The 16,969-nt window shown below is 54.0% G+C and overlaps 1 protein-coding gene across 8 annotated transcripts in view; it reads left to right on the top strand.

Annotated features, from left to right (window-relative positions):
* The window catches only part of PIEZO1 (piezo type mechanosensitive ion channel component 1), a 108,328-nt gene that overhangs the window by 87,805 nt on the left and 3,554 nt on the right, over positions 1-16,969 (top strand). For 5 of the 8 annotated variants that reach the window (XM_053271201.1, XM_053271197.1, XM_053271195.1 and 2 more), the window contains 19 exons: positions 209-280; positions 2,190-2,276; positions 4,306-4,406; positions 5,109-5,196; positions 6,000-6,068; positions 6,626-6,798; positions 6,894-7,018; positions 7,525-7,710; positions 8,039-8,297; positions 8,487-8,675; positions 9,203-9,446; positions 10,443-10,584; positions 10,772-10,919; positions 12,144-12,358; positions 12,916-13,074; positions 14,067-14,214; positions 15,492-15,680; positions 15,907-15,999; positions 16,430-16,602. In XM_053271201.1, the coding sequence (XP_053127176.1) occupies positions 209-280; positions 2,190-2,276; positions 4,306-4,406; positions 5,109-5,196; positions 6,000-6,068; positions 6,626-6,798; positions 6,894-7,018; positions 7,525-7,710; positions 8,039-8,297; positions 8,487-8,675; positions 9,203-9,446; positions 10,443-10,584; positions 10,772-10,919; positions 12,144-12,358; positions 12,916-13,074; positions 14,067-14,214; positions 15,492-15,680; positions 15,907-15,999; positions 16,430-16,602 (2,860 nt within the window). Of the gene's footprint in view, positions 1-208; positions 314-2,189; positions 2,277-4,305; positions 4,407-5,108; positions 5,197-5,999; positions 6,069-6,625; positions 6,799-6,893; positions 7,019-7,524; positions 7,711-8,038; positions 8,298-8,486; positions 8,676-9,202; positions 9,447-10,442; positions 10,585-10,771; positions 10,920-12,143; positions 12,359-12,915; positions 13,075-14,066; positions 14,215-15,491; positions 15,681-15,906; positions 16,000-16,429; positions 16,603-16,969 lie in introns of all 8 variants that reach the window. The other 3 variants (XM_053271198.1, XM_053271196.1, XM_053271200.1) reach the window with 3 other exon arrangements.

Raw genomic sequence — 16,969 nt, 5'->3', positions numbered from 1 at the left:
CTCACACACGCCCAACCTCGCCACTGGCAAAGGCTGTGTCCCTCCCCTGCCTTGACTCGTGGGGCCAGGGAGGGCATTCGGACACTTTGGGGTGGGGCCCCAATGCCGTGGTCTTGGCTGGCAGCCACCCAGGGCCCAGATCTCTGCGGCCGGCCGGCCGGCCTCCCTTGGGCGTCTCCCTCATGCTTCCTTGTGCCCCGTTCCACAGAGGCAGGCGCCAGGAAGGACCCCTCCCACCAGAGGAAGCGCTGGTGGCGCCCCTGGCTGGACCATGCAGCAGGTACCGCCCTGCCCCGGCATGGAGGGCGAACGGGTATACTAACCTGACTCATCTAGCTCTCGAGGAGCCCTAACTCTGCCGGTGTGGGGCAGCTGCTAACACAAATCCTCCGGGTGGTGGTGTCGTCTGGCCCTTCCATTCTGCACGCCTCTCGTGTGGCTGTCTTCGGTCGGGGGGCTTCTCTCATCCCTCTGACCTGGAAGAGGGGTGCTTTTGCTCGCCAGCCCCCTTCCATGCATGTGCCTCTCCACACCAGCTCTGCACTTGAGGGGTCTCTGGGCTCTTTCTCTGCTTGTTTCTCTTCATGCCCAATAAACCTCACCACCACGAGTGCCGCAAGAGTGCTCCAGACATCCGCAAGTCTTTGGAGTCCTGAACGCCGGAGGTCCTTCTCTCTGGCTTGCTGCCCCCCAGTTTTTAGGGCTTCTGGCAACAGCTGGGTTTGCTTTCCAGGTGCGCCAGCAGCTGTGCCCTTAAGGGAGGAGGAGCCCTGGGGCTCAGTGGCAGAGCACGTCCTTTGCGTGCAGAAATGTCCAGCCCCCTCCCTGGCATCTTCAGAGAGGTAGGGCTGGGGAAGGCCCCCGAAACGAAGCCCTGGAGAGCCACTTTCAGTCAGCGTGGGCAGTGCTGAGCTGGACAGATCCGAGAGGCTGATCATCCAGGTCCAGTGGTAGGGAGCCTGCCTTGCATGCAGAAGGTCCCAGGTTTAATCGGGCAGCATTTCCAGGTAGGGCTGGGAAAGACCCCTGTTTGGAGCCCTGGGGAGCCCTTCTCAGTGGGCAGTGCTGAGTGCCAGTGCTGATGTGCAGCAAGCCTGCAGTGCTCCAGCTTTCAGCAGCTGAGGGTGGAAGGGTGCTTGGGCAGAGCAGGGCGGATCAGAGGCTGTGTGCGCATGAAAGGAGGCGAGCGTCGCTGCATGTTTCTGTAGGAGTGGTTGGCAGAGTGCACCTCAGGGATAAACTACAGGCTGCTTTTAGCACGGAGTGTCTCTTTCACCCCCTGTAAATAGGAGCAGGAGTCTCCGGTCTGGATCAGGGCATGGGGGCAGTTGGCATTAACCATTAACCATCAAGCCGTGACCTTGACCCAGATTTCCCCCAGCTCCTTTTTGACACGAATGGGAGGTTCCCTTCAGTATCCCCTCTAACAGGGATTCCCAGATGTTGTTGACTACCGCTCCCATAATCCCCAAGCAAAAGCCATTGCAGCTGGGGATTCTGGGGATTAAGAACATAAGAACAGCCCTGCTAGATCAGGCCCCTCAAGGAAGCCCATCTAGTCCAGCATCCCGTTTCACACAGTGGCCCACCAGATGCCACTAGAAGCCCACAGATGCAGGAGTTGAGGGCAGGCCCTCTCTCCTGCTGTTACTCCCCTGCAACTGGTACTCAGGCACCCTGCCTTTGAGGCTGGAGGTGGCCCACAGCCCTCCGACTAGCAGCCGTTGATAGACCTCTCCTCCATGAAGTTCTCCAAACCCCTCTTAAAGCCTTCCAAACTAGTAGCCAACACATTGTGGCAGAGAATTCCACCAGTTGATGATGCGTTGTGTGAAAAAGTACTTCTGTTTGTTGGACCTAAATTTCTTGGCAATCAGTTTCATGGGAGTCAACAACAACTGGGAATCCCTGTTAGAGGGAACACTGCTTCCTTTCCAGGGAAAATAGCAGCTTCAGGATCAGACATCGGGATCAGGACCATGGAAGGGAGTAAAGCATGACATCCTCCCTCCCCTGCGCCTGGTCCTGATCCCGGTCCCCTCCCTCAAGCCTGCTATGTAGAAAAGAAGAAGCCAGCTGCGCAGGGCCAGAGCACGTGTTAAAAGTACAGTCGAGTTTGCCCTTGAACTTTGCCTCTCCAGTGCACGGATGGTACAAGATCACCCCCTTTGCTTTTTCCTTGCGTTCAGGACCGCGTTCAGTTGAGGGCAGCCCAGAGGAAGTAGCTGCTTCTAGGGAGGACAGAGGCTCTGTGGGGCGGACAGGGCACTACCGTGGTAACGTTCGCATGAGCAAAACAGCTGCTAGCGTGTGCTCCTTTTTATTTAATTGTTTTCAAGGCCACCGTAATTCCTGCTCCCTCCTCACTTGAAGTCCCTTTCAGAAGCAAATCTTTATTATCAGGACTTAAGACACATTTTTTTTAGCCAGGCTTTTATTATTTATTTATTTATTTATTTATTTTATTTGTTTGATTTCTAGACCGCCCTTACAGAATAGCTCAGGGCGGTTCACAAATATCATAAAACAGTTAAAATCAATGATTGGGAATGAAAATTTTAAAATACAATAAAGCAGCTAAAAAATGAAATAATTCAAAACCTTATAAAAACCCGATACATTAATAACCCTTTAAAACAATTTAGTAATTTTTTTAAAAATTATTTTTAATTGCTGTTTTTAACGGGGGTTTTTTTTCTTGTATTTATTTTTTTGTAAGCCGCCTAGAGTCTTTGGAATCAAGCTATTAATTAATTAATTAATTAACACAGTGATTTCCCCTGGTCCCCGGATCAGTCCCTGGCTTCATCTCCAGGTAGGGCTGGGAAAGGCTCCTGTCCGAAACCTTGGAGAGCCGCTGCCAGTCCGTGTAGACAATACTGAGCTGGAGGGACCAACAGTCTGACTCAGTGTGGCAGCTTCCTATGTTCCCATGTAGCCAGGGGCCGTAGCTCAGCAAGGGAGCATCTGCATGCATACAAAAGGTCCCAGGTTCAATCCCTGGCAGCATCTCCGGCCCGGAACCTCGGAGAGCTGCTGAGAGTGCAGACAGTCCTGAGCTACGTGGACTAGTGGTCTGACTCGCTATAAGGCAGCTTCCTGTGTCCCTGTGGCTCCCTTTTGCTCTTCAGGGGCCCCGTGGCTTTAGAACTGCATCTCCCACAGACACCCACGCCCAGTGGAAATCAAGAGAGCCACAGGAAATGCCGCATGAGTTTGTGTGTGTTGGACTGATTTTCATTGTATGGGTGGCCGCAACAGTGAGGAGGAGGAGGAGGGGCTGAAGCCTTTTTACGGACGGAATTGCATGCCCCCCCCCCCCGTGTCGTAGAGTTAACGTCAAGGCAGCTTGCAAAACGGAAACCCAAGAGCAGCCAATGCCAAGCACAAAGCAAAGCATCAAAATGCCAAAACTAGAAAAGAAGCCCCGTAAGCTGTTGCCTACTAAACTCTAGAACGGTTAGCAGCCGCTGCCTCCGACATGGTAAAAATGCAATGCCCTGAAAGCAGCGTCGGACCACACGTTTCTGAGTGTAAGAGCCCGAGCAAATAATGCCGTGTCTGCCTGGCACCTGAGCCTCACAAGGGCCAGCACCTGAGCTTCATGAGGGCTAGCACCAAGGCACGCGGACCTAAAGAAGGTGCCCTAGGGCTAGGGCCCCACTGCTGAGGCGGCCACGTCCTCAGTCCCACCCACCTTGTCTCATTAGGTGGGGGGCACCGGGAAAAGGCCCTTCCCAGCGGAGCTCCAGGATCGGTCAGATTTCTACCTCCTGACACACACATCTGTCCTGCCCCATTTGCTATCGGATGAGTGACTTTAGCCTGATCTCTGTGTCCAAAAGATGCTCCCCCCAAGCCTGCTGGTGACTCAGTCCAGGTTTGCCTTCCCTGGCTGAACCAGAGGAGAATCTTGTTTTCACACATGCTTGTTATGGGGAAGCCGCTGCTTGTTAGGGTATCCCCTCATCGACCCAAATTCCAATCCCCAGCAGAGCAGGATTGTAACCCACACTCCTCTACTCCAGTCTGAGGCCAGAATGGCACTCTCCGGGTCTCTGCATGCTCTTTTGCCTTGATTTGCAGAGTGGCCGTAGGACAGCCCTCTGTACATGCACAAAGGTACTCTTGGCTTGTCTTTACTCCACACTTACTCCCCCCTCCATCCTTTCCCTGCATGTCTCTGTTCCAAAGGGAGTTGCTCTCCCTTCCGCCCCCTCCCATCTGCAGCTGGTGGTGAGGGAGGAGGAGGGGAAGCGAGGCATTTCCTGACGGTGTCTTTTTTGGTGGGGGGCGGATTTACAGTGCTGCATTCTGGAGATTATTTCTTGTTTGAGACGGACAGCGAGGAGGATGAGGAGTCTGTCGCGGAGGAGCAGAAGCCCCCGAAGCAGAGCGCCTTCCAGGTGAGGAGGGGGCTCCCCTAAAAGGGTCTGTGCCATGAATTTCAGGAAGCAGAGGCAACCCAGCGGGTGGGGCAGAACGCTGGAGAGTAGGGCGCTCGGCTCCACCCCAACAAGTGACGCAATTTTATTGTGTACGTTGCAAAATCTTTCTAATTCTTCTGTAGTTACACCCTCTCCCCTGCTACGAAAGCCCACCCTGCAAAACCCCTGATAAATTTAGGAGAGGAGAGCTGGGCTGGTGGTAGCAAGCATGACTTGTCCCCTTAGCTAAGCAGGGTCCGCCCTGGTTGCTTATGAATGGGAGACTAGAAGTGAGAGCCCTGTAAGAGATTCCCCTTAGGGGATGGAGCCACTCTGGGAAGAGCATCTCAGGCTCCAAGTTCCCTCCCTGGCAGCATCTCCAAGAGAGGGCTGAGAGAGATTCCTGCCTGCCACCTTGGAGAAGCTGCTGCCAGTCTGTGAAGACAATACTGAGCTAGGCAGACCAGTGGTCTGACTCAGTATATGGCAGCTTCCTGTGTTCCTAAATCTTTCCCTGGTAGCCACCCGCCTCACCTCGTTTGGCAGGGGCCCCCTGGAGGAGGGTCTCCGAAGAAGCTCTTAAGGACCGGGTTGGGACATCTGGGGCCAGCACAGAGCAGAGTCCCTGACCCTCCTCTCCTCTCCCATCACTCTCTCCCTTGGGTCTCCCGGTTCCATCAGCTGGCCTACCAGGCGTGGGTGACCAACACCAAGTCCGCGCTGCACGAGCGAGAGCGGCAGGAGAAGGAACAGCAGGAGGCGGCAGAAGGCAGGTCTCCTGGCCCGTGGGCCTTGGTGCTCTTTCATCTCCTCCAAAGATGGGGTCCTTCTTCTCCAGGGGACTCTTGAAAGCAAAGCTGGAGATTTGCATGGCTTGATAGGGTGAAAGTATTAATGTGAGGTGGGGGAATTCTCCAGCACTCCCCGTGTATTGACCCGAAGAGAAGACAACTCTGGATTTAAGATCACCCCCTTTAAAAAATACAGATTAAATCTTGGTTATACCTGGATTTACCCAAGAGAAGGACTCCTCTGAAATTAGGATGAATCCCGCCCCCCACCCACCAATTTATAAAATCAAAGAACTTGGGGGGAAACCTAGTCTTGGATGCAGATAAATATCGTAGCTTCAGTCGGAGTTGGCAAAGTGTTTGCTTGTAACAGGGGTTCCTAAATGTTGTCAACTACAACTCCCATCATTCCCAGTTGCAATGGCCTTTGGCTGGGGTTTATGGGAGTTGTAGTCAAACAACGCCTGGGACAGTCCCTGTCGCAGGAAACACTGGTTAGCGGAGGTCCAGCCCCAAGTCAGCGCCAGAAGCAGATCCACGGCCAAAGCCCAAACCAAGATCCAAGGCGGCAATTCGGAGAAGTCAGCAAGAGCTGGGCAGCTTTCTCATGCTAGAGGCAACTCCCAGAATCCCCAAGCAAAAGCCATTGCAGCAGGGGACTCTGGGAGTTGTAGTCCATCACATCTGGGAACCCCTATTAGAGAGAACTCTGGGGCCAGTAAGCTGAGAGCCCGGGTTCAAGACCCCATCCCCACCTTACAACCAGTTCTCTGCTTTGCAGGTGGCATAGCCAAAGCGGAAACGAAGGATGGCTCCAGTGCCGAAGAGGAAGAGGAAGAAGCAATTCCAGGTGGGTCGAAGGTCACTGGGTTGGGGTCGTAGCTCAGTGGAAGAGCCCCTGCTTGGCAGGCAGAAGGTCCCACGTCCACTCCCCGCAGCCTCTCCAGGTAGGGCAGGGAGAGACTTGGAGAGCTGCTGCCAGTCAGAGCGGATGACACTGAGCAAGGTAGACCAATAGTCTGACTCAGCACCAGGCAGCGCCATTAGGAGCACCCATAGCTCAGTGGCCCTGCTTGGCAGGTAGAAGGTCCCACGTCCCCTCCCTGGCAGCATCTCCAGGTAGCGCTGCGAGAGACTCCTGCCTGGAACCTGGAAAAGCCGCTGCCAGTCCGTGGAGAGAGTCCTGAGCTAGACGGACCCAGGGTCTGACTCGGTGTGAGGCAGCTTCCAGTGTTCCTAGCTTGCCTTGCATGGCTACAGGAGGACACTGGGTAGTGTGTATGTGTGTGTGTGCCAGACTGTTTCTGAGCCTCCTCCAGCTGGAAGAGGAGGAGAATGTCGCCCCGTTCCCTTGGGGTCGGGATGCCTCTTCCTTGGGCCTGATGCTCATCCTCCCTTCTTTTCCAGAGAAGAGCAACGTGGTGCAGAGGGTGCTGAACGTGCTCCGCTTCCTGTGGGTCCTCTGCCAGGCCGCGGTGGACGGGCTGACCCAGTGGCTGCGGGCCTTCACCACGGAGCACGAGCAGCTGTCCACGGTGTTGCAGCTGGAGAGATACGTCCTCACACAACAGCTGGATCAGGTAGGCCGGGCACAGCTGAGCTGGGGAGAGCAGGGGGTGCGTTTCGCTTGGCGGGGAAGTGGGTCGCCTCTGACCGCACGCTCCGCCCCACGCAGGCCGAGGAGGTCCAGAGGGGCGTCCTGGACACCTTGTACCAACCGGCAGCAGCAGGTGACCAGACCTCGGAGGATACCGCTTTTCCGGGTACGGCGGCAGAGTCTCCAAACAGCATGGCTTCCAGGCAGGTGCATAGGGGCGAGGGGCTGGCGGGAGGCGGCCAGGGCGGTTTCCTGTGGATCTCAATCTGAGCCTGGGCTCTTCAGGGCACAGCTTGGGGGGCTGGATCTTGGGGCAAGGGCTACGCTCTCGAATCTCGCTGAGGAAAGAACGAAGCTATGAAGCAGCCTTCCACTGAGTCAGGACTTTGGCGCATCTCGCTGTGGCTGGCGGCAGTTCTTCTGGGTCCTGGGAAGAAATCCGCTCCTGTCTGCTGATCCTCTTGCCTGGGGATTGAGACTGGCGACCTTCTGCTTGCGAAGCATCTGCCCTGTCACCGAGCTACGCCTGCCAAGAGTGCCTCTGAGCATATGCAGAGTGCCGTGCCTCTCCTCTTGGCCGCAGCCCTACGGGGGGAGGCTGTCTTCTCCTCCAGCCAGGAGGTGCCCTTGCCCACAAGCAAGCCTCCCCCAGCCGCCCACATCTGGGCTGGGAAGAGGCCTGTCACGATTTCCTCTCTGCCCTCTCCAGTGGGTGCGAAGGGGCCGAGGTTCTCAGCACTGACACCACCGGCTACGACACCCGCAGCACCAGCGAGGAGCAGATCCCTGCGATGGGCTCCCAGGACGACGTGGGCCTCCTCCCCAGCACCTCTCAAGAAGCCCTGGCCTGCCTCAAGATGCGGCCGCGGACCGCCAGCGAGTTGCTGCTGAACAGGTGCTAGGCGGAGCGAGGGGGAGGTTTGGGGGGCGATCTCGGGGCAGGGCTTTTTGGGGTTAAGGGCAGTGTTCCCAGGAACGGGGGTTTCCCAGATGTTGACTACAACTCCCATGATGCCCAGCCAGAGGCCATTGCAGCAGGGAGGTGATGGAAGTTGTAGTCAGCCACATCTGGGAATTCCCGTTACAGGGATCACTGGTTAAGGGAGAGAGCTGTGAAGGCCTCTCGGCTGGCCTGCCGGGCTCTGGCACCCCGGCCGCCCCACGGCTGCCCCGATTTCCCCTCCCACTCTAACCTTCCTCCTCCTGCTGCCGGTGCCTTCCAGGCGGGTCTCCTACGAGGAGCTGGAGGAGTCTGAGCGCTTCTACCGCTCCCAGAACCGGTTCCTGCAGCTCTTGCTCGCGTGTTTCCATTTCGTGGCTGGGCACTCGGACCTGATGTGCTACTTCATCATCGTCCTCAACAACATGGTGACGGCCTCGGTCATCTCCCTCGTCCTGCCCATCCTGGTCTTCCTGTGGGCCATGCTGTCCATCCCCCGGCCCAGCAAGCGCTTCTGGATGACGGCCATCGTCTACACCGAGGTGGGGACCTTTCCCACGACGCAGCCAGAGGGGTTGGCGGCCTCGCTGCTTTGTTCAAATGAGCGGAGTCCCAGAAGGCGGTCTTTGGCTTCCGTCACCCGTTGGGCAGACGAAGCAGCTGCCTGCTGAGTGGGACTCTCCGTGGCTCTTCTTTTGCCTGATCCTAACTTTCTCTCTCTGCTGGTGCAGGCGATGGTGGTGGTGAAGTATCTCTTCCAGTTTGGCTTCTTCCCCTGGAACAACTATACCACCATGGTGCGCTACGAGGCAAAGCCCTTCTTCGCCCCACGCATCCTGGGCTTGGAGAAGGCGGACAACTACATCAAATACGACCTGATCCAGCTGCTGGCTCTCTTCTTCCACCGCTCTCTGCTGCTGGTAAGAGAGAGCCCCGAATGCCGGAGCAGCCGCGGTTGGGCTGGAGTCAGAGTACCGAGTGACATAGGAGGCTGCCAGATACCGAGTCAGACCCTTGCTCCATCTAGCTCAGTGTTGTCTACACAGACTGGCAGCGGCTTCTCCAAGGTTGCAGGCAGGAGTCTCTCTCTCTCTCAGCCCTGTCTTGGAGACACCGCCAGGGAGGGAACTTGGAACCTCCTGCATGCAAGCAGGCAGGGGCTCTTCCAGTGAGTTATCCAGATACTCCTCCTCTGAGCTGTAGCCCCATCCCCTCAGGTGAATATCTGACAGTGCTCACACACATAGTTTCCCATTCAAATGCAAACCAGGGCAGACCCTGCTGAGCAAAGGGGACAATTCGTGCTTGCTACCACAAGACCAGCTTTCCTCCTCATGAGTGGTACTTGGGAAGATGCTGGTAACTATGGCAACAGAGGGAGGATGTTCACGAGCCCAATATGGAATCAAACCCACAGGCCTGAAATGTGCGTGTCTCTTTTTTCCAGAGCTATGGGTTGTGGGATCATGATGAAGATGTCCTGGCCAAACGTCTTCCTGAAACAACAGAACCGGCAGCCCCAGCAGAGAGCGTAGAGGAGGCCGGGTCCTTGGCACGCACTGACGCTGAAGCAGAAACCACGTTGGGCCAGGAGTCAGAGCCAGAGCCGCAGAAGGGGATCCGTGCGCGGTTCAGAAAGAAAAAGGCAAAGAGGAAGCAGACTGAGGAGCAGAAAGCGCTGGTGGTGGAAGGTATGTGTCGACACTCGAGGAATCCGGGAAGCCGTGGACAGCCGTTACGGGCTGGCCCAGAGATTCTCGAGCCTGGATTTTCAAATATGGCTGGATTACGACTCCCGTTGCAACAGTGGCCTTTGGCCATGGTGGCTGGCAGTTAAGGGAGCTGCTGTAGTCCAATATCATCTGTTGAGAACCTCTGGAGCAGTAGTCCCTCTCATTTTGTTTATCTGTGTGTGGAATGAGTTTTGTTCTGGGCGGCGGTATCAAGGCAGTGTGTGCGCACCATGTGCATTCAGAGTGGGAACTTCCTGATTCAACCTGAGCGGGATCTAAAATGAACTGAGCGGACATTTAAAAACTCCTGAGCGTGCACACATGTGCACACCTTAGAGGAAACCCTGCTCTGGAGTAGGGTGTCCTTGTTGGTGAAATTAGTCAGTTAAACTTTTGATCAACTAAGAATGCTTTTAGCGGGAATTTGATGCAAGGTTTTAATCTGCGGTGTTTCTTTGATCCATTGCGTTACATTTTATTATTGTTTACTATTGGGCCCTTGGATTAAAAGTGGCTAATAAATATAGAAAATATGAAATGGGCCCCAATTAGTACTTATAAAAGTATTTTAACAAGCACCATCTTTTTTTTAAAAGCAACTCCTTCTTTTCTCATGAAAGGGGGCAGAAAAATGCTCTTTATTTATTCCCTCGGGGGTGTTTATTTCCAGCCCGCTCAGTCCCACAGGATCTTGGTTGGTAACAGTGCATTAAAAATGTACGTAGAATTTTAATTGCCAGCAATTAAAACCTGCTCCCAGGCTTCAGCCCCTGTTTATGGCTGATCTGCAAAAGCCAAATGAAGCCTTGTAAGGTTGTGATGGGACGAGAGGAAGGAACAGTCTTATTGGGGCCTTTGGATGCAGGGGGTTCGCCAAGGCCCACACCTGCGGGAAAGTATCCTTCCATACCCCCATGGCCTGTCCCGAAGCTTATGCCTTTGTTTTCTCTGCAGAGGAGAGGCTGCCGGCCCTGGAGGAGCAGGGAGAGCAGCAGGGAGAGGAGGAGAAGGAGAAGGAGAAGGAGAAGACGACAAGCCCAGCCCAGAGGAAGCTGAAGGCTGCTGGACGCAAAGCGAAAAACTTTTTCGTCTCTACGTAAGTGACGGCACAGGCCTCTCCGGGTGAGGGGCAAGTGAGGGCATGGCGGTGTGCACCAGCCTTTTAACTGGAACGGCTGCGGCTTGAACCAGAGACCTTCTGCATGCAAAGCAGCTGCTTTGCCATTGATGAGGGAGGTGGCAAGGGGCACTGGCTGATGCTTCCCCCCGACCTTTTCCTCCAGGACTCAGCGCGTGTCCCAGCCGGTGCGTCAGTTCTTCTGGGATATCCTGCACAGCGAGTACCGTGCCACCACGGATGTCTATGCCCTCATGTTCCTCGCGGATGTGGTCGATTTTATCATCATCATCTTTGGTTTCTGGGCTTTCGGGGTAAGTGCCTTCGATGTGCATATTCTGCCTCGAGGATTTAGTCCAAATGGGGACATGGGTGGCAGAGGAGGCAAAGAAACAGCACACCCAGGAGGCCACACATGCTCCCACCAGGTCACCAGCGGCAACTGTCTCTTTTGATCTGGGGAGTGCAGCATGGGAGAGGGGGGCAGGGAGGGGGGCGCTCTTCCCTACAGCTGTGCTGGGATTTGGAGGCCCTTAAGAAGTGGAGGAAGTCAGTAGAACATGAGAGACGAAAACCCAACCCAGGGAGGGTCTTTTCTCCAACATTTGAACCAGTGTTAGTGCAATTCCAAGGGTAGCAATCCCCTGCTAACTGAGCAAAGGGGCGCCTTTTAAAGGTGGCGATTCTCCTTATTTAGCATGCAGAGAGCAACTGGCCCTCCCTTAGGTCGATCTTATGCTTCTCTTTTAGATTATGCGCCCTTTGGGGACAGGGAGCCATTTTATTTTTATTTATGAACCGCTTTGGGAACTTTCGTTAATTCAAAAATGAATACATTCATATGAATTCATCATATTCGTAAAGGAATCAGGCATGCCTCTACTTTTTTAATGACGGAAGCCATAAGCAAAACTTCAAGTTGCTATTTTACTATATATAACCACTGGCAGGAGAACATCTCCTACTATAAGGCCATATTTTTACAGAATGAACATTATCGATAGTGTCTGAAACGTGCAAATTACGTCCATAGCAGGATCACAAGTGATGTCCAAAAATTCTGATTCTATTACTAATGTATTTTCATGTTTCAGACACTAAATGTGCAAAATACATCAATAACAGAACCCACATTTTTGGACATCATTTCTGTTTGTTTGATTTGATTCCGTTACCGATATATTCTGATTCCGTTACCGGCATATTTTTCACGTTTTGGACACTTATCTATAATACTTAAGGGTTTTGTAAAAATATGTCCTGAGGGAAGCGATGTTTTCTTGCCAGTGTGTATATATGACCTTAACTTGAAACGTCGCTTATGGCTACAGTCAAGTGGTATTGCCTGATTCCGTTACCCTTGGAATTGCCCGTTAGCCAGCGTTTTGTGGATCCCTGGGCAAGGCCATACAATAATGGAGGAGCTGCCCCTCATACTCCAGAAAGTTTTGGTAGAAGACAGCTGCCCTTGTGGGCCGAGTCCTCCTGCCTGCTGGGCTGCTGAGCATCTTCCAACGCGGACTTCTCTTCCTTCCCAGAAACACTCAGCCGCAGCCGACATCACATCGTCCCTCTCAGATGACCAGGTGCCAGAGGCCTTCCTGGTGATGCTACTCATCCAGTTCTCCACCATGGTCATCGACCGGGCACTCTACCTACGCAAGAGCGTCTTGGGGAAGCTGCTCTTCCAAATCATCTTGGTGTTCGGCATCCACCTCTGGATGTTCTTCATCCTGCCTGCAGTAACCGAGAGGTATGTGGCCTCTGCTCTCAACCCTCGCTCATGCTGTTGCCAGGAGAAGTGCCAGCCTTCATGGAGGAAGAGCACTGGCCATTGGTCATGGTAGCTCAATGGAGCCTCCAGATTCAGAGGCAGTCTACCACAGAATGACCAGTGTTGAGGACAAAGAGAAGGGAAGGGCTACCAACTCTGCCTGTGGCTTCCCAGGGGCATCTGGTTGGCCGCTGTGGGACACCGGATGGTGGCCTAGAAATATGCCCCTTTTGGTCTGATCCAGCAGAGCTCTCCTTATGTTCTTATTGAAATGAGATTAGCCACATCGTGCCCAATGAACGAGTAAACAGGACGAGAGGTCTGCCAATGACTTTTGGCCGTGATGGGTAAATAGAACCTCCATGGGTTAGAGGCAGTCTAGCTTTTGCCTGCCTGCCCTGCTGTTGGGCTTCCTGGAGGCCTCTGGATGCCCACGGTGGCAAGCAGGCTGCTAGACTAGTTGTAGAGCCTTGGTCCAATCCGTCAGGGCTACTCTTGCCTTCTTGGTCACGCGCCCTCGCTCTTTCCCTCTCCAGGATGTTCAACATGAATACGGTGGCCCAGCTGTGGTACTTCGTGAAATGCATCTATTTTGCCCTGTCGGCCTACCAGATCCGCTGTGGCTACCCAACCCGCATCCTGGGGAACTTCCTCACCAAGAAATACAACCACCTCAACCTCTTCCTCTTCCAAGGGTAATGCGGAGCCACAAGGAGGGAGCGGAGGGGGACAGAGGGAGGCGGAAGCGGCAGCAAACTGGGCTGCAAAGCAGAGAACAGCTTCTCTGCTCCAGCCGAATTAAATACACAGAGACAGAATTATGTCAATATGCCATGAAACGTCCATGGGATGGAGCTGAAGCTCAGTGGGAGAACACCTGCTTGGCCTGCAGGAAGGTCCCAGGTTCCCTCCCTGGCAGCATCTCTGCTCTTCCCAGAGTGGCTCCATCCCCTAAGAGGGGAAGATCTTCCAGTGTGCTCACTTCTAGTCTCCCATCCACATGCAACCAGGGTGGACCCTGCTTGGCTAAGGGGGCCATTCCTGCTTGCTCCCACCAGACCAGCTCTCCTCTTCTAGTGGTAGTGGAGGACCAGAAGGGGAGGGTGTGTGGCAGAGGTGGCTTCTGAGGGCTGGGTGGGGTGGTTGCCCTCTGGTGAACCGGGAGTGAGGTCCACACAGGCTTATATAGAGAGGGGCACTGGGCTCTATGGCTGAGGCGGAGGTTTCAACTCGTCGTAGGCCTCGGTGAAGAAATTCTAGGAAGCCCATGTCTTGCAGGTTGTACAGATAGCTGCTTGCTCCACAGTTCAGTCACCAGCTTTGGGGTTGGAATGGGCCTTCAATGTTGCCGGTTTGAATCCCCGCTGGTCTGTTTCCCAGACCATGGGAAAAACCTATATCGGGCAGCAGTGATATAGGAAGGTGCTGAAAGGCATCATCTCATACTGCGCAGGAGGAGGCAATGGTCAACCCCTCCTGTATTCTACCAAAAGAAAACCACAGGGCGAGTCGACACCAACTCGACGGCACACTTTACCTTTTAATGATATCTAATTTTAAGTTTTAATCTTTTTTTTTTAAATGTTTTTTAAATTTGTGTTTGATTTTAATTTAAACCTCCCTGAGCCACTTTAGGAAGGGTGGTATAGAAATGGAATTAATGACTCCCTGTTTCTTCCCCGGACAGGTTCCGCCTGGTGCCTTTTCTGGTGGAGCTGCGGGCGGTGATGGACTGGGTCTGGACGGACACCACCCTGTCCCTCTCCAACTGGATGTGTGTGGAAGACATCTATGCCAACATCTTCATCATCAAGTGCAGTCGGGAGACGGAGAAGGTGGGCTGGCGTGGCGGAAGGCGAGGGAGGGGCTCGGGTTGCTGGAGAGCTCCATCGTGGAAGCTGAACATGGCTGGGCAGAACCTCGGTGGGAGGGGGCAGGATGCAGAAGGTGCCCAAGCAGAAGTCCCTGGCGCTGAGCCACTCACTGGAGAAGGATGGTGGAGTGTTTGTGAACAGGCACAGCTGGTCCACCCAGCTCAGTATTGTCTACACCAGACCCCCAACTTTAGATTTCGAAGCTTGGGTCCCCAGTCCAGTTGTTGGACTACAACTCCCACCATCCCCAGCCACGTCAGCTGAGGTAACTAAGGATGATGCGAGCTCTAGTCGAACAGCATTTGGGGAACCCCTGGTCTACACTGACTGGCAGCAGCTCTCCAAGGTTTCAGGTTGCAGGAGTCTCTCCCAGCCCTACCTGGAGATGCTGCCAGGGATGGCCACGCAGGGACCTTCGGTATTCTACCACTGAGCTACAGCCCTCCCCAAGCAAGATTTCCATAATCGTTAATAAAGTAAAGTTGTGCCATCAAGTCGGTGTCGCCTCTTGGCACCCACAGAGCCCTGTGTTTGTCTTTGGTAGAATACAGGAGGGGTTGACCATTGTCATCTCCCATGCAGTATGAGATGATGCCTTTCAGCACCTTCCTATATCGCTGCTGCCCGATGTAGGTATTTCCCATAGTCTGGGAAACATACCAGCAGAGATTTGAACCAGCAACCTCTTATTCCCTAGGCAAGTTACTTGCCCGCTGTGCCATTAGGGGGCCCAAACAAGATTTCCATAATTGTTCAGATGCTAATATAGGATGAAGTCAAGGAAGGTGAATGTGGATTGATCAACGTTCTTCATCAACCCCGCCACCTATCAAGATCATCTGGGGAGGCCTGGTTGTGGCTGCCACCGGCTCAGTTGGTAGCGACTCAGAACCAGGCCTTTTCTAGACTTGCCCCGGGACTCTGGAACGTGCTTCCTAATGAAATTAGAGTCTCCCCTTCTGTGAATGTCTTTAAGAAGGACCTGAAAACTGTTTAGTCAGGTTTTAAGTTTATAGTTTTAAAGCTTCGGGTTTTAGAGTTTTTTATTTGTATTTTTAAATTGTTTTAATTGTGCTAATAGTTTTTGGATTGTGAACTGCCCAGGGACTTCTTTGTATGGGGCGGTATAAAATGTAATAAACGAATAAGGGAGGGGATCCCAGACTGAGACCGCTGCCCCCACGGCCCAGAATACAACTCAGAATCACCTGCTGAGTTGAGCTGACCTCTCCCTGCAGAAATACCCACAACCCAAAGGGCAGAAAAAGAAGAAGATTGTGAAGTACGGCATGGGAGGCCTCATCATCGTCTTCCTCATCTGCATCATCTGGTTCCCGCTGCTCTTCATGTCTCTGGTGCGCTCCGTGGTGGGCGTGGTCAACCACCCCATTGACGTCACCGTCACCCTCAAGTTGGGGGGCTACGAGGTAGGAGGGGGACCGGGTTGCTGGGGTCTCCCTTTCCTCAGATGCTTCCCTTGTGTCGATAGCTAGATTGTAAGCCCCCGGAGACGGAGGCCTTTCCTTTTTGTGTTCAGCACCACACCCATGGGATGGTGCTGCATAAAAAGCCAATGTCCCCAGTGAAGGGAGTGGGGCACCCTCGTCGGCCTGCAGGAGTTCTGAGCTGCCCCTCCTGCCTTTCCCCCCTCAGCCTCTCTTCACCATGAGCGCCCAACAGCAGTCGATTCAGCCCTTCACCCCCCAGAAGTATGAAGAACTGACGAAGACGTTTGAGCGGAATGCAGTAAGTGCCCAAAGCAGCCGGGGCTGGGGGAGTGGGAGCCCCCCACCCCACACGCTTCCAGTTTGCCTCCTGGTGCTGCTGTGCAACAGAAGATAGCATTGTTTGCACACACAAGTCGTGAGAGCCTAGGAAGCTGCCTTCTACCGAATCAGACCACTGGTCCGCCTAGCTCAGGATTGTCTACCCAGACGGGCAGCAGCTTCTCCAAGGCTGTAGGCAGGAGTCCCTCCCAGCCCTATCTTGGAGATGCTGCCCGGGAGGGAACTTGGGACCTTTTGCGGGCAAGCATGCAGATGCTCTTCCCCGAGCAGCCCCCTGATCGCCGATGTAGTCTCCCACTCAAATGCAAACCAGGGCCGACCCTGCTTAGCAAAGGGGGCAGCTCGTACTTGCCGCCCCAAGACCCACGGCCCCTCTCTGCCGCCCTCAGGTGGCCATGCAGTTCATCACTCTGTACAGCTACGAGGACATCGTGACAGCTCGCATTGAGGGCAGTTCGGGCTCTCTGTGGAGCATCAGCCCCCCCAGCCGCGATCAGCTGCGGGACGAACTCCAGAACGGCTCTTCCGCCATCACGCTCCGCTTTACGTGGGTCTTCCAGAGGTACGTTGTGCCACCTTCTCTTTGATGGGGGTTTATGGGGTGTGTGTGTGAGAGAGAGAGAGAGAGAGAAAGCGCTGTGTATATTACTCGTTCGAAAGTTTGCTATAGGTTGGAATTTTATTTATTTATTTTTACATTTATATTCCGCTCTTCCTCCAAGGAGCCCAGAGCAGTGTACTACATCCTTGAGTTTCTCTTTCACAACAACCTTGTGAAGTAGGTTAGGCTGAGAGAGAAGTGACTGGCCCAGAGTCACCCAGCTAGTCTCATGGCTGGATGGGGATTTGAACTCGGGTCTCCCCGGTCCTAGTCCAGCACTCTAACCACTACACCACGCTGGCTCTCGAATGGCAAGGAAGCAGGTCTA

The sequence above is a fragment of the Hemicordylus capensis genome, chromosome 9, assembly GCF_027244095.1.
Source record: "Hemicordylus capensis ecotype Gifberg chromosome 9, rHemCap1.1.pri, whole genome shotgun sequence".
Classification (NCBI taxonomy): domain Eukaryota; kingdom Metazoa; phylum Chordata; class Lepidosauria; order Squamata; family Cordylidae; genus Hemicordylus; species Hemicordylus capensis.
This window is presented reverse-complemented; position numbering and strand designations above follow the sequence as displayed.